The 21,800-nt window shown below is 39.2% G+C and overlaps 1 protein-coding gene across 1 annotated transcript in view; it reads left to right on the top strand.

Moving 5' to 3' along the window:
- The window catches only part of NYAP2 (neuronal tyrosine-phosphorylated phosphoinositide-3-kinase adaptor 2), a 318,780-nt gene that overhangs the window by 215,908 nt on the left and 81,072 nt on the right, over window positions 1-21,800 (top strand). Inside the window, exon 6 of the mRNA XM_023740121.1 lies at window positions 14,557-14,766. Coding sequence (XP_023595889.1) covers window positions 14,557-14,766 — 210 coding nt within the window. The remainder of the gene's footprint in view (window positions 1-14,556; window positions 14,767-21,800) is intronic.

The following is a 21,800-nucleotide window of genomic DNA, read 5'->3' as shown; positions in this document are numbered from 1 at the left end:
TCAGTATTACCTTGACTGGGGCAGTGGGGAGGAGGACAAATCTAAAAATCACATATGTTCCGACCTCTGCAGCCTCCTTTTTTTCCAAAATAATTCATTTTTAGATTGTTAGCTTTATGTCCACTTGCTGGCTGCCTTGTGTTCTACTTAAAAATGTCTCTAGTGGCAGGTCTTCTACAATTGCTTGCAAATGATTTTGGAAGTTGTCAAAATACAGAAATCTTAAAATATCCAAAGTTTGGGCTTGACCCAGGTCATAAGGTTTCCCAACCCTAAAACCGTGTTTGCTAAGTATTTTAGAATTCTATCTGTTTCTCCAGGAGACGTTATCAGTTGTTTTTATATCAAACGTTTGAAGACCTGGATTTGGAGGGAGTAAGGAGAGCTTCAGTGCTGTCAGGTCGTAAAGTGGAAAGAGGAAGTACTAAAAACACAGCAGTCCCATTATGGAGACCCTGGAGAACTGTGGGCATAAATATTTGATGTGGTAAATTATAGGGAGACATTTACATTTTTATGCACTATTTTGATATAAAAAGGATTGTTGAATAAGGACACTTTTGATAATTATGTTCCATTTTTAATATGCAGAGAATTGACTCTGGATTCAGTGAAGTTATTTAGTAAATTCTCAATATAACCTTGTCTGGTATTTCTCTCGCTGAATCTTGACATCAGATTAAGACTAGACAATGATGTTGGCTAATAAAAAATGATTATCTTGTCATTGAACAACCGATAGTTTTTGAATTAAAAAAAAAGATTCTCTTTATCTGGTAAGTAGTCACAAGTTCTTCATTGAATGCAAACGCTAAAAATTGTTTTTAAAGAGATACAGTACTGGAAATTGTATTTTTTGCATCTTTGCGTCTGTGTCGTTGCACCCCATTGAAGGGGAAGCTCTAGAAGTTGAAGTCATGATGTCGACATAGTGATGTCTAGAGATCTATGGATGTCTTGTCCCAGAGATAAGGTGGCACTGATAATGACATCTGGTATACCTCCTCACCCATCTCCCTCCCCATTCCTTCCTGAACGGCTCTCCTATGTGAATCTTCCTTTAACACTGATGGTATTACCATACGCTGCTCTTCAAAATCTTTAGTATAAATACAAATTTTGTAGCCTGCCCTTCAAAATCCTTCTTAGTTTGTTTCTTCTTTTCTATGTCAGTCCTCCTCCATTCAGCCTTTCAACTTTTCTCTTACCCAACACGAAAGTGGGTTAGTGGCAGAACTAGAGTGAGATTTCATGTTCAGCTGGGAATGGTCAGTAGAAGGATATTTTACTTGGAAATCCCAGTGACACATCAGGGTTTTATTTTCTCTCCAAAACTATGCTCTCACCTAGAATGAGTTGAGACAGAGAATATGAATTCAAGCAACAAGCTGTGTAAGTAGGCCACTCTATAGCAGTTTTCAAAATCCATTCTTTACAGCAGTAGATCCCTTGAGATTGTTCTTGGAAAAGAAAAAAAAATACTGCCCTAGAGACTAAATTCAAAGAACTCTGCAGTTTGTATATCAACCTCCTAGAGAAGCACAGTGCACAATAACTCATTAAAGACTTGAAGATGTCTTAAGGAAACAAATCTGTTTAACTTTGTTTCACCCAACATGCCCACGCCTATTTAACTATGGCACCATTTTGTTAATAACATCTATAGTCCATTAACGGTTGTAGGTATTTATACCATGTAGAATTTGCCTTTTACCCTACTTCAAACCCTTAAATTCATGGATTTTGAGGTTTCAGCAAGCCGGTTGGGCTTGGGGTTGGGAAAGGGAGGGAGCTGGATGGGGAACAACTTCTGAGAATGTGTCATAGATGGAAATTAAATATAGGCTGCGGAAGATTATACTACTCCATTATGGAAAGTATGGGGGCAAAAAAACCACCAAAAAGCAGAATGCCCAAGATTTATGTCAATCTGTCCTTGGATTATATCAAGGACAGAGATGTACTTCCAAGACTAGGGCCTCAAACCCTTCTCTGTGCTGCAACCAGAGTGACCTTTTCCAAATATTGTTTTGTTTGTTTATCTCTACATAAATTATTCCATTGTTTTCCTTTGCCCTTAGAATATGCAATGACATTTTTTCCTCAAGAAATCTCCTCATGGTCTTAAAAGCCTGTGAGCAGCCATCTAAGATACTCCACTGGTCTCAACCCTTTGGGTACAAGGGAGAATGAAAAAAGCAAGATACAAGGGAAAGATTAGTCCAAAGGACTAATGAACCACAACTACCACGGCCTCCACCAGACTGAGTCCAGTACAACTAGGTGGTGCCCGGCTACCACCACTGACTGTTCTGACCGGGGTCACAGCAGAGGGCCCCGGACAGAGCTGGAGAAAAATGTAGAACAAAATTCAAACTCCCAAAAAAGACCAGACTTACTGGCCTGACAGAGACTGGAGAAACCACGAGAGTATGGCCCCCAGATACCCTTGTAGCTCAGTAATGAAGTCACTCCCAAAGTTAACTGTTCAGCCAAAGATTAGACAGCCCCATAAAACAAAACGAGACTAATGGGGCGCAACAGTCCAGGGACAGGGACTAGAAGGCAGGAGGGGACAGGAAAGCTGGTAATAGGGAACCCAAGGTTGAGAAGGGACAGTGTTGACATGTTGTAGGGTTGTTAACCATTGTCTTAAAGCAATATGTGTACTGTTTAATGAGAAACTATTCGTTCTATAAACCTTCATCTAAAGAACAATTTAAATTAAAAAAAAAAAAAGAAATCTCCTCATATCTGACCCAGCTCTATCTCTCCACCCTCAGTTGGTACCTTTTTCTTTTCTCTTCACTCCAACTACATGGAACTTCTTTCCATCTTTCCATTTGTCCTGCTTGTTGAACAAGTAGTTTCCTCTGCCTGCAAAACTCAGCTAACTCACCCTAACCCTCCCCATGGTTATTCTTTAAGTTAGTGTTTGATCAAGATTCCCTGAAGTCCCTGCTAGAGAAAATCTTCCTATTACATCCTTTCATTGCACTCTATGGCCTCTCTGTGTGGCTCTTGCTAGAGCTCTAATACTGCATTACCCATTGCCATCAAGTTGATTTCGACTCATGGAGACCCTACTTGTCAGAGTAGAACTGCCCCATAGAGTTCCCAAGGAGCACCTGATGGATTTGAACTGCCAACCTTTTGGTTAGCAGCCGCAGCACTTAACCACTACACCACCAGGGTTTCCAATACTGCATTAGTTCATACAATTTCCTCTACCCTTAGATTATGAGCTCGATGGGGGCAGAGGTCAAGGTATTTTAATCCATCATCCTATCCTCTTCACTAAGGAGTGGCTTAGTGGTTAATGCTAGGCTGCTAAGCAAAAGGTTGGCGGTTCAAACTCACCATCAGCTCCACAGGAGAAAGATGTGGCAGTCGGCTTTTGGACCCCTATAGGGTGGCTGTGAATTGGAATCAACTCAATGACAGTGGGTTTGTTTTTTCAGATCCTCTTCAGTATCAGTTTCTGGCATCCAAAATGTTTAGACAGATTTAGCAAAGACATATGCACTATACCATTGGTGGAACATAATAAGAAAATATATATATATGTATACTTTATTTTACTTGCCTTTAAAAAACAAAAAAAGCCAAAATGTATTTTAGAATAAGAGACTTAAACCAGTCTTAGAATATATACATCTTGGTTTTCTGACTTGCTTCAATGTTATTGAAACAATGTTGCCATAACTATGGTTTGGGTTACACAGTGCTCTGCGGGGTACTGAGCCAATCTGCTTTCCATCTGGAAGCTGCCGTTGGCTTCTTAATAACTGTGTATTGAAGTATCTCAGGAGGTGGTTGTGTGTAGTCTGTACTATCTAGATTGGAAGCTGATTTCTCCCAAATCTTATCATATTAATTTTCATGTTAGACAATCTTCAAATTTTCTAAAAAGAAAGTTGTTTCTTTGTTGTAGCGGGTGAATAACCCTCTTTAAAAGAACCCAAACAGAGAACACAAAGCCTCAGTGGTGAGGTTGTTTGTTCAGAGGTACTTGTGTTCAAATTCTGGTTCCTTTGATGACCCCCTTCTGACTGGCCTTGGTGAGTTTTACCAAAACAACAGGACCCTCAGTTTTCATTGATGGGCTTAGTAACCAATGGGACCCTCAGTTTTCCTTAACAGTAAAGGAGGTCATTATACCTGCCTGGCACAGCTGTGTAAGGGCTGGAAGTACTACTTGGGAAGAGTCTAATACAGCACCTGATCCACAATAGATACTCACTATGTGGTAGCTTTAATATCAACACTGCTGCTGTTGTTGTTCTAAAACGCTGCTTAGAACTGACATTCCTAACCTTCTATTTGTAAGTAGGAAATATTAACTTTCCTTTTTTGTAGACAGGGAAAAACATTGAGGATATTATCTTTATTTTTTTTAACCAGGACCACTATTGGGTTCAAGTCTCCCAGTCAGGTGTCAGGAAAAGAGCTGGATCCTGGATTTGCCAATGATCCTAAACATACTATCACTATTTTTTAAAATATCACTCTCCTCATTTATTTTATAGTTTGTTATGATTTAGTGGGGGAGGGTAGTGGATGGAGTGAAATTAATCTACATAAAGTCACCTTGAAAAATGTAGAGCATTCCGAAAAGTGAAGGGCAGGTATATTTTGGAGCAGTAACAATCGTGTTAGGAAGCATCTGAACTATTTTTCTTTTTGAAAGAACTTTGGAATAATAGAGATATAAAATTTTAGAATCTGGAAGGCCCTTTGAAATTGTTTAAGTCTATAATTTTAATTGAGAAAAACCAGGGCTCAGAAAGAGTTGTTTCCTCAAACCCTCAGACGTTTTATTGAACCAGGGTGAAAATGGACTCCAGACCATCTCAACCCCATTCCAGAATGTTATTTTGTTTTGGTATTTCTGAGGATATATTCTAATTTATCCTTATTTTTTACCTAAATATATCTAATTTATATCTAAATTATTTTTATACTGAATATGTGGTTAATATTTTCTTTATGAATGTTTTAAAAAGAATTTTATTTTTTAAATTATTTCTTAGAAATTTTGTTCTTAGAATCTATTTTGGATAAAAACATGGCACTATCCTCATACAAATTAATATAAATATATAAGCTTTTTAACTGCATAATTACTTCAGAGACTCATTCAGTTGTACATTCACATATTTATTGACGCCGTAGCATTTAAAATAATCAGTAAAGATGTACTTGTGAGTTCTGTAAAGGAAGTAGATTTATTATAACTAGAGCTGAGAGAAGGATTGCATGCTGGATTCTTGCGCCATATTTGACAACTTAACAAATCTCTCTGCCCCTTCACTTTGATGTCAGTATGCAGTATGCCAATAAAAATATTTTCCTCATTAGAAACTCAAGGACCTTGTATTTAGATTTTTTTTTTAATTGGAAGGAAATCTATGTTAGAATAGGACAAGTGCTCTAGCAAAAATTTCAAACTCTCAGTGGCTTAATATAACACAACTTATCTCTTATTCATTGTCACAGTCAAAGACATCCGCCACAGGCACAGTAATAATTAGTGGGTCCAGTGGAAGAGGGGCTGTTCTTACCATCACAGTTATTAAGAAGATGGTGGTTTCCATCTGCTGCCTCTGCCAGACCCTGTTGTTGTTGTTAGGTGCCGTCAAGTTGATTTTGACTCATGGTGACCCCATGTGACAGAGTAGAACTGCCCCATCGGGTTTTCTAGGCTGTAATCTTTATGGGAGCGGATTGCCAGATCTTTTTCCTGTGGAGCCACTGGGTGGGTTCAAACCACCAACCTTTTAGTTAGCAACCCAGCACTTAAATGTTGTATTACCTGGACTCCTTCAGCCAGGCCCTAGGACTTCAAAAAATTCTATCCAGCAGGACAGGGAAGCGAGAGGATGAGGATTTTGTGGTAAGTTTTACAGCCGGACCTGGAGGTGGTGGACATCACTTCCACCCACCTCCTAACTGTCAGAGTTCAGTGGAAGGGCTCTCCCTAACTGCAGTGAATGCTGGGAAGTTTGTTTTAACTGGATACCCAGGAAGCAAATGGATTTGATCATCATTTGGCCAATCTCTGCCCACAGCTCCTCCTAGCTTCTTCAGTACATGTATAAAAAATATATAGACCGTGCTGGAGCAAATTTTCTCTCCCTGGCCTGTAGTAATAGAATTTTTTGAGCGAGAGTGTTGGCATGTCGTGGGGTTGTTGTTAACCAATGTCGTAAAACAGTATATGTACTGACTGTTTAATGAGAAATACTATTGGTTCTGTAAACCTTCAACTAAAGTACAAAAAAAAAATTAAAAAAAGTAAGAATTCTTTGAGAAAAAGAAAATGAAAACAGTTGCTGGCAAGTCGGTACCAACTCACGGTGACTCCATGTGTGTCAGAGTAGACTATGTCAACACAGGAGATAGGCCTGATGGCTTCAGTGAAGGGTTTCTCAGGTAGACACAATTTGGCAATATTTCTACAATACTCACATACTTTGATAAAAAGTGAATAATATCTAGTTCTTTGGTTGAGAGCTTTTAAGGAACAAATATGATTTTTAAAATCCTAGTGATTATTCCATCCCTTGAATAAGTGTGATTCCTCCCAATTAAGTAAAAAGAACCTTCGAGTATGCTGTATGTGAGTTCCAGCGTACTGTGATAAAAGGTGCCTGCTGGGCTGTGGCCAGGAAACCTGTTTCTTTATCAAGTCTTTGCTAATTGCCACGTGTATGACCTTGGGCAAGTTACTGAAAGCTCTGTGCCGAATTTTTACCCTGCAAACAATCAGGATTCTTGGCATTTTCTATCTTATTTCAATGTGCCCCAGTCATTGTGAGCCAGAGGTTTTTACCCTAAGCCCCTTCTTAACACAAACCTGGGCTTTCTTTCCATTTTATTTGAAACCATGAAATCTTCAGACTTCTGAGCTACCATTCTTTCTCTATGTCTATCTGAAGAGAAGGCATCCCTCAGATGTAGAAATTGACATAGCTGACCCCAAATGACTGAGTTCACATGACAGAGAAGGAATCATAAAAAGTAAAAAATTGCCCCTGCCCCCAGGTGCCCTTTTGCTACAGAGACACGGGCACCTTTGCCCTCTTTTCTCTAAGGACACGGAGGATGGAATTGTAGAAGTGCAGTGAGGGGTACCAGGGCTCGCTGTACTCGTAGGTAACCAGTGTCTGGCTATCTGGCCCTCATCGGCAACACACACCGCAGTTTTAAAAGGCACCATGACAAACAATTAGTGTCTAGCTCAGGGCCACCAGGAGAGTGAGAATTCTAGACTTGTATTCTGAATAAAACATGACCCAGGGGAGACAGACAACTTCATTCTGGATTCTAAAAGTGTTTTGTTTAAAAACAAATAGAAACTGGTTCTGGGTTGCTCCAGAAACAGAACTACCAACAACCGACAAATGGTGGTGCTTGGAGGGGGGCCGACCTCAGCTCTGTATAAGAGCTTTCTAGCAATTAAAGCTGTTCAAAATTGAGACACACTTTCCCATGAGGTGGGAAACTCTTTCTCTCTGGAGTTATCCTCCCAGATCCAGGATGACAATATCAGCAATTATAGATTCACACGTTTCTTTGAATGAGCCTTTGCAATTGGTAAATTCCAAGGTCTTCTTCAGCTCTAAAATGTCATGACTGTATCTAATACACATCTGATAATGCACTCTATGTCAGAGCTCCTTTAGCACTTCAAATGTGTTGGCTTTTTTGCTTAATTAATCTGCCTTGATCACCTTTTATTATTTCGATTGTTGAGTGGTTAGAATAGATTGGAGTGACTTTGATCCTGCTGATTATGCCAATATAACGGGGCAATTCGGAAGCCTTCTCTGTGTCACAGGAAACTCAAAGGCTCCTTAGCAACATGAGCTAGAGTGGTTTTGGTCTCTATTCACCAACGCAATAAGAGCCCATGTTTAGTAACTAAGGGATCCCTATGTGACAGAGTGAAATTTCAAGCATAGAAGCAGTAACAAACCACAAATATAAAGACTCATATCTAAATTATCTGATTCATTTAGATGTTCACAGAAGCAATTAAATGATATGGAAAATTAATCCTTGTAAATATTGCAAAACAAAATGCAGAATGGAATTTTAGGTTCCCTCAATGACACGGAGTTACTGACCAATAACATTTTTCCAAATAATATGCATTTTTTTTCCCTAGGCAAACTGTTTCTGTTTTCTAGTCTATCATTAGCAAGTCAGTTAGAAAAGTTTATTGTTTTACAAAAAAATAATGTTAGCGACAGTAACAGTTCATGTTAGCTAATGAGGGCTATTGATTTATGCCATGGTCTGTGTGCTGGGAGAGATTGGAGAGCTGGGAGGAGAGGCTGTGAGTCAGGGCCCAAACGGGTAAGATCAAGAGGGAAAGCTAATATGCTAAGTGTTTTGGGTGAAGCATGCACCCACTTACTCATCCCACCAATTTTCACTGAGGACATGTTGTATACTGGCACACTGTGTTAGTCAGGGTTCTTCAGAGGATCAGAACCAACAGGGGATAGATATATTTATGTGTGTGTGTGTGTGTGTGTGTGTGTGTGTGTGTGTGTGTGTGTGTGTTGTTAAGTGCCATCGAGTCAGTTCTGACTCATAGCGACCCTGTGTACAACAGAACAAAACACTGCCCCATCCTGCACCATCTTTACAATCGTTGTTATGCTTGAGCCCATTGTTGTAGCCACTGTGTCAGTCCATCTCATTAAGGGTCTTCCTCTTTTTGGCTGACCCTCTACTTTACCAAACATGATGTCCTTCTCCAAGGACTGGTCCCTCTTGATTACATGTCCAATGTACGTGAGACAAAGTCTCACCATCCTTGCTTCTAAGGAGCATTCTGGTATACTTCCAAGACAGATTTGTTCATTCTTCTGACAGTCCATGGTATATTCAACATTCTTCACCAACACCATAATTCAAAGACATCAATTCTTCTTTGGTCTTTCTTATTCATTGTCCAGCTTTCACATTCACATGCATATTAGGTGATTGAAAATACCATGGCTTGGGGCAAGCACACCTTAGTCCTCAAAGTAGTGGTATCTTTGCTTTATAACACTAAAGAGATCTTTTGCAGCTTATTTGCCCAATGTAATACATACATATGTATGTGTATATATATATGAGCCCTGGTGGCACAGTGGTTAAGAGTTACGGCTGCTAACCAAAAGGTCGTCAGTTTGAATCCACCAGCTGCTCCTTGGAAATACTATGAGGCAGTTCTACTCTGTCTCATAGGGTCTATATGAGTTGGAGATGGCAATGAATTACAGATACATATATGCACATTATATATATACACATATGCACATTATATATATACATATATGTGCCATATTTTTATGCAAAAACATGTGCTTTCAGTGTTTGTCAGCTGCACACTCCCCCTGTGAGATATTTTTGTAAGCAGGCTATTCTAATTTTTTTTTTTTTTTACAGCAACATGTGGAAGAGGATTGGCATGGTTCACTTGTGAGGGTGCCTCATGGTGGGGAGGGCACAGCTGGCAAACAAACGGAGAATGTGTGCATCATTTGCATAAAAATAAAGCATATATATCTGTGTATATACACCCAGACACATAATATATACTCCAGTTGCCATCAGATCAATTCTGACTGCTAGCAACCGTGTTTTGCAGAGTAGAACTGTACTCCATAGGGTTTTCATGGCTGTGATCTTTGGGAAGAAGATCACCAGGCTTTTCTTCTGAGGTGCCTCTGGGTGTGTTCAAACTGCCAACCTTTCGGTTAGTAGCTAAGTTCTCAACTGTTTGTGCCATTCAGGGACTCCCATACACATGCACACACACACACACACATACAGAAAGAGAAAGATTTTAAGGAATTGTCTTATGTGGTTGTGGGGGCTGGCAAGTCCAAAATCTGTAGGTAAGGTGAAGGCTGAAAACTCTGGCCGTCTTGGGTTTGAAATTGGTAGGCCAGGCAGCAGGCAGAATTCTTCGTCCATTGGGAAACCTCAGTTTTTGCTCTTAATGCCTTCAACTGATAGGATGAGGAAAGCCAAGTGTTTTTAGGTGGCCAAGGCAGGAATGGAGAGGAGAGGATAATGCCGAAGCCATAGACACAAATGTAGACCCAGAGGCATCACGAAGAGGGAGGGAATGGGAAAGCTTTGAGAGGGAACTTCAGAGTGAGTTTGCATGAAGTGTGCTCAATTGGAATATTCTGGGCATGGAAGTGTTGCTTTTGGTCTCTTATCCTTGTTTAACAACTTAAACACTATAAGAAGTTTAGGACAATGATATGTGAAACACACAGTCTGAAGACAAATTTAATACAATAATATATGCATTTTCCTAAGAAGATTTCATTCAAGATCAGATTTCAATGTGAAGATCAGATTTTAAATCGGCACCTGAAATTCACTCAGTCATTCCTTTGTTTGATGAATAAAGAATGAACACACTCTAAGTACTTGGCCCTGTGCTGAAGCCTGGGTTATAACTGTGAACAGGGAAAGAACTTAGATTTCACATAAAGCTTCACCACAGTCTCTAAGATTGATCTTGTTCAAGAAAGTTTATTACTGAAATCAATTTTGTTTTCAACAAGCTTTAGGGAAAAACATTGAAATTATGAATTTGGATAAATGCATCCTTATTTCTCTACATAGTTCTCTTTGAGCTTCTACCATGCCTTATTTTATATATTTCTTAGCCTGATTGCAACATTTCCTCTTTTTAACAGCTATTTTGAAGTTTCTCTTCTTTTCTTTTGATAAGAAAACACATTTTGTAGGGAGCTATCCTTGAACATATATGAGAAGACAGATTTATTCTCAAATAAAATGCTGTGTTACACTTCGGGTTTTCTTACTCTTTCTTCAGTTCTGCCTTCCGTAGGGGAGGCTGGCATTAAAGCACACAGTCACAGGTCTGAGAAGTACAATTTCTTCAGTCCTTTTGTTCAATTTTCTCTAAATACACCTGCCAAAATTCACAGAAGACTAACCTCTGGGACTTGAAAACAAAGAAGAAAAAAGCTTCTTTTTGTTTCGAAAGCTGTATTGGGCTTTTATTTGGTTGAGGCTTGAGGCCTAGGTGACAGTCCCCTGGTTTGTATAAGGAAGTAATTTGAATGAGAACAAAGAGGCTGATGCCAGTGGAGGTGCCTTGCCACAAATTCTCCTCCTTTCATATTTAAAATATTGTCTGAATCTGCAAGAACAATGTTGGCCCTGATGTTTAGTTTGAGCATTCTTTCTCTGGTTACTTTGAATTCTAGTGGGAGAGGATTTTGTGTGTGTGTGATGAACAGGAAAAAAAAGAAACTTGGTCAGTGTTTAATGGTAGTAATGGAAAAATACAGAGAGAGGAAAGTAAAAAACTGAGCACCCCAATAACTGATTCAAAATCTAGAAAAGAAGTTGGTACAAAGCAGATGGGTCATTAGGCTTTGAGGCTGTGACATTTGGGAGAGAGAGCTACATTTTATTTGAAACTGTGAATAAACAGCTCGGAAATCTTCTATGATGTTCTTTTCTGATACCGGTATTATTCCATGTTGACTCACAGCCCTGAAAAGCAAGTGTTGGTTAAAATCTGTTACAATAATTTTTATGCTTGAATGTATTACTTTTTAAAACATTTTGACTTCTTATATTTGATTTCAGTATAAATGGGAATTAAACTTGTGGAGGCCTGGCGGTCAAGTGGTCAAGAACTCGGCTGCTAACCGAAAGGTCAGCAGTTCAAATCCACCAGCCATGCCTTGGAAACCCTATGGGGCAGTTCTACTCTATCCTGTAGGGTCACTGTGAGTCGGAATCAACTTGACAGTAACGGGTTTTTTTTTATTTGTTTGTTTTGGAATTAAACTTATAAAGAGGCCCACCTAATGACCCAAAACCTTTCTGAGATTGTTAGGGGACTACCCTCCTAATTTAAGTTCTCATAGAATGTTATTCATGACATGTGTTTATGCAATTGCATAACATCTTAGAGTTGCAAAAGACTATAGCAATTATCAGAGCCCTGGTGGCACCTTGGTTAAGAGCTCAGCTGCTAACCAAAAGGTTGGCAGTTCAAATCCACCAGCTGCTCCTTGGAAATCCTATGGGGCAGTTCTATTCTGTCCTATAGGGTCGCTAGGAGATGAAACCAACTTGACGGCAATGGCTTTGGTTTTATAGCAATTATCTAGTCTAAATGCAGAAATATTCAAAAAATTTATAAAGGATAAATGACTAAAATTTATTTAAATTAATACTACCTTTTATTTGTGTGGGGATTTTTAATTTTCAATATATTTAAAAATATAGAATATTATTGGATCCTTAAAATAAAATCTAGGAAATTAGGCAGGACTGATGTCATCTCCATTTTGTATTTGAGAAAAATGAGGTTCCAAGAGGAGAAACAAAGTGCCCAGTCACATGGGTCCCCAGCCAGGGCCAGGAGGGCAGGCCTTCTTGGATTCTTCATCTGCAGCTGTGCACTGCATTAGGACTTGTTCTATCTCTTCCCCACTGATTCAGATAATGGGGAACATAGTGTGACCTGTGTATTATCACACTGCTGGAAGTTGATGACTATTTGAGCCTAAATATAAAGAAAACAAAACACAGATTCTCTGAACTGTATTTTGTGATGTTTTCCACTATAATCTTCCTCAAAGATGTCTTATTTGAATTAAACTTTTAACCTGGGGAAGTTTACAACTCGAGATTGCTAGATAATCAGATTTCTCTAAATACCATTAGCTCCGTGTCACTTGAACACATTTACAACACTCACTTGAGTCTCTTGTTCCCTTAGCAATGCTGTATTTCCTACATACACACATCAGAGGATGCCTGAGGAGTTGAGAAAAGTAGCAAATTAATTAAACAATTAATCAAATACCTCTGGAGCCCTATTATGTTCCAGGCAATACGCTAAGTGCTGGGGGCATCAAAATGAAAAAAACAACAACAGCAAAGAAACAAAAACAAATACAGTTCCTGTCTCCAAAGAATTGAGGGCCTTGGGAGGAGATCAGATACATAGAAAAATAATAATAAAAAAAATCAGTGCAGAGATGACCTTACTAGTTGCAAGTGACACAACATGGGATGGTGATATGCATGGGGAAGGCTTCAGAGGATGGTTAAATTGAGTAACTGGCTGAGTACAGTCAGTCAAGCAAAGACAAGATATAAAGGTACTCAAAGCAGATGAGGAGATACCTATAAAAAACAATACAGTTTTTGCTGAGGGTGTGGTAGCAAGAAAGAAGCTATAATCAATTTGGTATTCCTGGAGTGTAATATTGACCAGGGAGTGAGGAAGTTATAGAGGAAAGGAGTAGTGACATAGAGGAGAATCTTGTGGGCCATACTCAGGAGTTTAGATATTATTCTGTGGCTAACAGGAGACTCTGGAAGGATTTTAGGCAGGGGTACATTATAATGAGGTTTGCATTTTAAACAGATCACTTTGGTAGCTATATGGAGCTTACACCTTGAGGAAGCAAGGACACAGCCAAGGAGACAAGGTGGAGTAATTCCAGAGAGATAATTAGAACTTGAACCAGATTGATGGAGGTAGACATGACGCAAAACAGAACAAATGGGAGAGCAAGATCTTCAGAAATAAAATCTACAGAATCTTCTGATTGATGGATTTGCGAAGCAACAGTTAAAGAAAGGGAGAGTCAAAGATGCTTACTTGGCTTTTAACTTTGAGGACTATCGGAACAGAAGGAGCCATTAGCTTAGTAAGAAATGCTGTCATCTCAGTCTCTGAAATATTGTGTCTGCTATCTATGGGGCATCCAGGTGGACTCATCCAGCAGGCAGTTACATAAATGAGTCTAAAGCTCAGGAGAATGGTCTAGGTTTCAGATAAAATATTGAGAAATCACTTAGCATACAGTAGATTGCTAGCCAAAGCCTGAAGAATGGTTAAGATCGCAGAAAGGGTGTCATATGAAATGAGAAGTACAGTGGACTAAAGTGAAGGAAGAGAAGGTATAAATGGCATAGAAATGGTGCTGGAAATAGAACACAACACAGGAAGATGGGCCATCAAGTAAACCAAGAGAATTGAAGATATAAGTAAGAGTAATCAAGGGTTGTCAAATGGGCAAAAAAATATCTTCTAGATTTCTCAACTAAAAGGCACTAGGTGATCTTAACAAGAGTTGTTTTAGTTGAGTGGCCAGATTGGATCCATGTCATGATGGATTGAGGAGTGAATGAAAGATGAGAAAGTAACAACAGTGCATGTCAAGTGCTCTTTAACAAGTTTCCTTGAAGATGAGCATGAGAGAAGAGTAACTAAAGAAGACTCAAGATTCCCCGTGGTTCTCTATTTTCAAAGAGCAAACTGCATTTCGCACTGATATTAACCTACGCAGCTCAGAAAACAACGTCCCAGGCGCTCTCTATCCCTTTTACATTTACATTTTGTAATCTCAAACACAAGTCTGTTTCCAAAAACATACTGACAGCACTTTAGAAAACCATTCTCTAATTTTTAAAGAGGAATTTGGGAAGGATCTGATGTTTGTTTAATGGAATGTAATTGTGGTTAATCCGTAGAATCGACAGACGAGGTGAAAGTCCGCAGCCACAGCACGGAGCCGATACCAAAGCTGGAGAGCAAAGAGAGAGGGCATCACGGGGCATCTTCCTCCAGAGAGCCTGGCAAAGCTCAGGAATGGGACGGAACACCGGGGCCACCTGTGGTGACCAGTAGAATGGGAAGATCCTCTGTGAGCCCTACCTTGTTAGCAGGAAACCACAGTTCAGGTAAGAGCTATAATGGTCTCCCAGGCCATAATTTCTGAGGTCTTCATAAACCGCTTTCGTGGGATTGTCAATTATAGGACCCCAACCACAGATACCCCTGCCACTATTTATAACCAACCCTCCCCCCCAAAAAAATACCACCACGAATAGAACGGCTGCTGTTGAGTTGATTCCAACTCATGATGATCCCACTTATGTCAGAGTAGAACTGTGCTCCACAGGGTTTTCAATGACTGCTTTTTTAGAAGTATATCACCAGGACTTTCTTCCAAGGTGTCCCTGCATGGATTCGAACCTCCAACCTTTTGGTTAGCAGCCAAGGTTGTTAACAGTTTGCACCACCCAAGAACTCCCTTCTACTCATAGAAACAGTGTAAATAGCCCTTCACCTAGGTTCCAAGGGATGTGACAATATACTGTACCTCTCCAGGGAGCACAAGTCACGTAGATGAAAAGCAAATGGTACTTCTTGGAGCTGTGCAACGCAACAGCCTTGATGACCTGAAAGTATCCAGTAAATTTCTTCAAAAACATCTAGAGACCTTATCTAAAACAGTTGTAATTTGTAGATTTCAGGTTATTTAGAGCGTATACCCTCTTTGCTTCAAAAAAGATTTTAAGCAACTGGGAAAAACTAAACAAAAAGTACAAAGATTATCTAAAGGCAGTAGATGGAGTAGATATTATAAAGCATCTGAAGCTGTAAGCTGAAGACAGTAACTGGGCATTGGGCATGGTACAAATTTCCAAGTGTAAGTCAAAAGAGAGAGAAAATTAAACTAATACACCTTTAAATTTCACAGGTTGAAATTTAAATCTGCAATGCAATTTTCTTGGTTAATAGATAAATACCATTACACGTATATTTTTTTTAAAAAACAGCACATGTTTGTTTTGAACCAATTAATCTACATGCTGGACTCACGGAGAGCTGGCAATTTGAAATAAACAGCATATAATCAAGAAACCTTCTGTAATTTTCAGGTTTCTATTCCTTAAAAGTGTTAGAATGCTAAAGAATAGACCAGTCCTTTAACATTCTTTTTCAACTCTGATATTCCTCTCAGAAAGTAATTTACATGGTTTTAGTCTGTGGTCTCTGACAGTGAGGCACAAGTTAAAATCAAACAAGATGAATGATCCCTGAAGCTGGGGTAGAGATGTTTCTGGAACAGTATTCAGGGAGAGGTAAAGCAATAGCTTCCCAAAACTTCAAATGTCACGTAAATCAATGATGATGAAGCCTTATTGTGTATTCTTCGGTTCAGTGGTAGAATTCTTGCCTTCCATGCAGGAGACCTGGGTTTGATTCTCAGTCAATGCACCTCATGCACAGCCACCCCCCATCTGTCAGTGGAGGCTTGCCTGTTGCTATGATGCTGAACAGGTTTCAGTGGAGCTTTCAGACTAAAACAGATTAGGAAGAAAGGCCTGGTGATCTACTTTGGAAAATTAGCCAGTAAAAACCCTATGGCTCACAATAGTCTGATCTGCAGCCGAACATGGGGATGGTACAGGACCGGACAGAGTTTCTTTCTGTTGTGCATGGGGTCACCATGAGTCAGGGGCCAACTCAACGGCAGCTCACAACAGCAGCATGGAGAACCAAATTAATAGCATTAACCCAAATCTGGAGAGGAGCAGCATGTGAATTTAGCAGAAGCTTTACAAAATCTTTTTGATTGTAAAGTGTACATAGCTATAGGTGTAGGAGAAAAAAAATCTATCTATATCTGTCTGTAAGACAAAACGATATTTTGTCTATAAAGAAAAAAGAAAGAAAGGGAAAAATGGGTATTTTGTGAGGAAAAAAGTCATTCCCGAAGGTCACTGACTTTCACTATTCACTTTCAGTTTATGATTAGTTGTAGACTTTTTTAAATGTATATATGTAATTTTATAAATGTTTTCCAATAGTTCTATTCAAAAAACATGAAAAATATCTGCTCCTATTGTGAACAGAGATATCTTTTATGAAAACCTTCAGCATAACCTGAGTGTGTGGTGTGTACCAGCCACTGTTGTAGGACCCGGGCGTACAGGGTTGCATCCTTACGTATAGGTGCTTAAAGTCTAGTGCAAGACAGGCAAATTGATTATTTCAGTAGAATGTGTTACATACAAATGATATGTGAAACAGAAGGGAGATCAGTTTCCTGGGAGGGTATAATTTCCATAGGCATGATCAGGGGCTTTTGGTTGCTAAATTAACAATAGTTTGAGGAGGTAACATTTGAGCTAGAGTTTGAAACATAGAGTCACTCACCAGGGAGATGAAGAAGAAAGTGACAGACTCCTGGATGAAAACCTAGAAGTCTATGGGATGGGACATAGTGTGTTTGGTGTGAAGAGTGTGGGAGAAGATTGAAGAAACTAGAAAGGTAGATTGGGACCAGAAAGCAAGAATCCTAAAGGGCCATGTGTATTAATTAGAAATGTTCCTAGCTACAAAGTACTTATTAACAGCAGCTTAAGCAATAATGGTCGTTGGTAACTCACATACCTCCTAGTCTATAGACAGGCATTTCAAGTTATTTTGTAGATACCATCAAGGACCCAGGAACTTTCTAGCTTTCTAACTCTCCTTCATAATTCTATTTGTTTATTTTAATGATCATGAGCTAGCTACATGAGTTCTGGGTGTTGTGCCCCAGCAGATTCTCCTTTTCATCTAATTGGTCAGAAGTGGAGAACATGTCATCTGGACCAATCACTGAGTGACAGGGTGTGGAACTTCCATGGGCTTATAGAGGGCCCTCCATTCCCTTAAATCAAGGGTCTCTGCCTAATACCTGTCCATGAAATCAATAGTTTATTAGCAGGGATAAAGACAGATGATGTTGCATAAGCAATGCACAGTATCTACCACATGATGATACAATAGGTTTTGAATATTATTTGGTAGATTTTTTGTAGTAATTTAGATATCTTTAAGATAGAAGTCCCTGGGTGGTGCAAATGGTTCATACACTTGGTTGCTAACTGAAATTTTGGAAGTTTGAGTCCACCCAAGTCACCTCAGAGGAAAGGCCTGACAATCTACTTTTGAAAAATCAGGCACTGAAAACTCTATGGAGCACAGTTCTACTCTGATACACATGGAGTTGCCATAAGCCAAAATTAACTCAATGACGACTGGTTGTTTAAGATAGGGAGAATGTATTTCAATTCTCATCATGGAAGCTCCAATAAGGACTCCAAAGCTTCTAGCTTGAGTGTCTGGGAGGTGATTTACTAAAACAGAGACAGGCATTATGAGCTGTGGAGCAAGATTTATAAGGGAAAATCAGGACTTAATTTTGACTGTGTTAACTTGGAAATGCTCTGACACATTCAGTTGAGAAATCAGTCGTTGTTGTTAGATGCTGTCAAGTTGTTCCCGACTCGTAGCAACCCTATGCACCACAGAACAAAACACTGCCCGGTCCTGTACCATGCTCACAATTGTTGTTATGCTTGAGCCCATTGTCAATCCTTGAGGGTCTTCCTCTTTTTCTCTGACCCTGTACTTTACCAAGCATGATGTCTTTCTCCAGTGACTGATCCTTCCTGACAACATGTCCAAAGTATGTAAGACGTAGTCTCGCCATCCTTGCTTCTAATGAGAATTCGGGTTGTACTTCTTCCAAGACAGATTTGTTCATCCTTTTGGAAGTTCATGGTATATTCGATATTCTTTGCCAACACCACAATTCAAAAGCATCAATTCTTCTTCAGTCTTCCTTATTCATTGTCCAGCTTTCATAGGCATATGATACGATTGAAAATACTATGGCTTGGGTCAGGTGCACCTTAGTCTACAAGGTGACATCTTTGCTTTTCAACACTTTAAAGAGGCCTTTTGCAGAAGATTTGCCCACTGCAATGCATCTTTTGATTTCTTGACTGCTGCTTCCATGGGTGTGGATTGTGGATCCAAGTAAAATGAAATCCTTGACAACTTCAATCTTTTCTCCGTTTATCATGATGTTGCTTATTGGTCCAGTTGTAAAGATTTTTGTTTTCTTTATGTTGAGGTGTAATCCATGAGAAACCAGTAGACAGTTGTAATTACAGATCTAGAGCTAAAAAGATTTAGTGGGATTAGACACTTAGCTACCTTTGGAGTGGTTAAAACTTGAGACCGAAGGATCCTAACCAAGGAGAGCAAGACACTGAGATGAGAAGGAGCTGAGAATGGGACCTTGGGGAATCCAAACATTTCAAAGTGTAGGCAAGGGAAAAAGAAATGTGCAATAAACGAAAGTGAAACAATTAGATGTTCCACAATTAAACTTTTTACTGAACACACCTTGACATGAATCTTCTAGAAATTCAGAGTGTAAAAAGAATGTATACCATATTTTCACTTTTTACCTTTGCAAACTCCTGAAGTGGCTCCTTTCGTTTATAGCATCTAACATCTGTTCTCCTGAGTCTTTCAGCTCTGTTTGTAGAGCAGTAAATTATCTACTGACCAGAAGAAATGACATAAATATGTTTTCCTTTCACATGCTTCATTTTAGATTGTGAAGAAAGTAGATACATGTGGAAGAAAAAAATTATTCTGGTTAAATGTTTGATTATGAAATTTTTGTAACTACACTAACACAAATGTAGGGCAAATGCAGTGACATATGTAAAGGCAGTCAAGTCAGCATTTCTTGTGTAATAGTGAAAATATTCACATAAACACTCAAATGAGTGTTACTGCTACTTGAACCGTTAGAAGAAGTCAATGCCTCCCAAATATATCACAGCAGTTGTATCTACTGAGTCTACCTTTTTACCAATTTTGAGGAAGAAAACAAAGAGAAAAGAAAAATGTTTGTCGTGTTGGTAGTTTTTATTTTTCTGAAGAGAAAGAACCCCAAACATGCTAGTTCTGTGCTAGAAAATGCCATAATTCCACTAGCAAAAAAGGTATAAAATAAAATATCTAAAGTTCAGTTACCTTCAGTGTTTTAAACAAACCATGCACAACTTAAATAACATTAGAATATTCTTCCATAAGATAGACTTTGTCCAGAACAGGCAAATAACTACGTAAAAAGAGCACCTTGGGACTTGCTACTTTTGAAATAGAAGAGAATGCTGCGTGAGTGTTTACTGTTTTCCCTTCTCTTCACACTTTATTTCCATTATTGTCTCCTTGCCCCTGGGCCACTGAACTATTAACCCCCTTCTGTCACTACTAGAAACACTAGGACTGTAACTAACATATAGCTTTCCTTCCTAACCAACAGAAGTACTACTCAACTCCACACCTAACACTCAAAGAAAATTCTACCTATAAACCTCTCTCTCTCTCTCTTTCTGTCACCTTTCTGCCATTGGCTCTCTCCACTCTCCTCTCCCTCCCTATACTTTTCTTCTTTCTCTCTCTGTGTCTCTTTCTCTCTCAGACACACACACACCACACACCCACACTCACAAACTTCTATCAGTCACAGACAATTGCTTCGCCAAAAGTAGTTTAGCCACTTGAAATGGTTGTTCTCAACAGCTCTTTAGAGGAATGGAGGAATTGCTCAAGGAAAGCAAATGTGTCAGGAGATCTCAATTCTAATTAACATTGCCACTGGTTGCTGTTGTACTTTATTAAAGTCACTGTTGTTTAGTAAATCAGAAATTCCCCAGAGGGTGATTCTTGAAGGCAGTGGAGGACTGGGACCCAGATGCATGTGAAAATAATGGGAAAAGGTGGGGACATTATACAAGTAAATATGGTATTAACAAAAATTTTGATTTTAATCACTGGATCAGTCAATGAATATTTTTCAAGCATCTTGTACCCAACTCTGTTATAGTTTCTATGGGACACACACACATGCTCCCACAGGCTAAAGAAAATGTGGTTTCTGCCACTCAAAAGGTTTACTATGCTTCTTTATGAAACAAAATGAAGGCAAAATCATTAGATTATAATTAAACGTACTATTATTATTACTGTTGTTTACTATTTACTATGCCTTTAAAATCATTTAGTACAGAAAATTAGTGCAGACTTGAAAAATGATAGAGGGCTTAATGGGAGACTTTGAGTCATAAACGAGGATTATATTGAGTCTTTTTAAACATCATTTTCATTATGATTAATTGCATAGAAAGATGCAGAGAGAACCTTCCACGTGGGCTAAAGCAGGTAAACAAAGGTCTGAGGCAGACTTCACCTGACTTGACCTGCCAGGTCAGCCTGACCGAAGAAGCATTTTGGGTATACACTCAGAGAAGAGATACTCTGGAGGACCTTGACTTCTAAGAAAAACAATACCATACACACACACACGTGTGTGTGTGCACGTAAGCAAGAATGAAAACCCTATATCTGGAATGATCTTAATAAGACATCAGCTTTGTGCATTAAACCTTCTGTGTTCTGCAGCTCTGAGAAGGTCCACCATGCCACACAGACTGGGATATCTACAGGGCAGGCAGGTGGCACTGGTGAGTGAAGCAGGAGAGATGCACTCCTTCAGAACGGAAGTGTTTAGTTTGCATATTAAGCACTTAGAAGTGTTGTTCACATTTACAAGTAATGTTTTATCTAATTTTTCTTCTAACTCGAAGGCAATTATGGTTTGAGTCTTCCAAACAGATATGCGAAGGCTGAAACCCTGGTATCTGTGAATGTGACCTGATTTGGAAATAGAATCTTTGAAGATGCTGTAAGTTAACATGAGATCATACTGGAGTAGGCGGGTCCTAATCCAGTATGAGTGGTGCCCTTATAAAAGAGGAGAAATGTACAAAGAGACAGACAGAGGAAGAAGGGCCATGTGAAGACACATCCACAAGCCAAGGAACTCCTGGGCTACCAGGAGCTGGGAGGCAAGAAAGGATCTTCCCCTGAGACTTTGGAGGGAGCATGGCTCAGCTTACACCCTGAACTTGGATGACTACCTCCAGAACTATGAGACAATAAACTTCTGTTCTGATAAGCTACCCAATTTGTGGTATTTTGTTATGGTAGCCCCAGGAAACTAATACAAAGCCTTTCTTTCTTTCTTTCTTTTTCTTTCTTTCTTTCTTTATTATTAATTAATTAATTAATT

This window comes from Trichechus manatus, unplaced genomic scaffold (assembly GCF_000243295.1).
Source record: "Trichechus manatus latirostris isolate Lorelei unplaced genomic scaffold, TriManLat1.0 scaffold00147, whole genome shotgun sequence".
Taxonomy (NCBI): domain Eukaryota; kingdom Metazoa; phylum Chordata; class Mammalia; order Sirenia; family Trichechidae; genus Trichechus; species Trichechus manatus.
The sequence above is the reverse complement of the archived record's forward strand: the minus strand, read 5'-3'. Positions and strand labels throughout refer to the sequence as shown.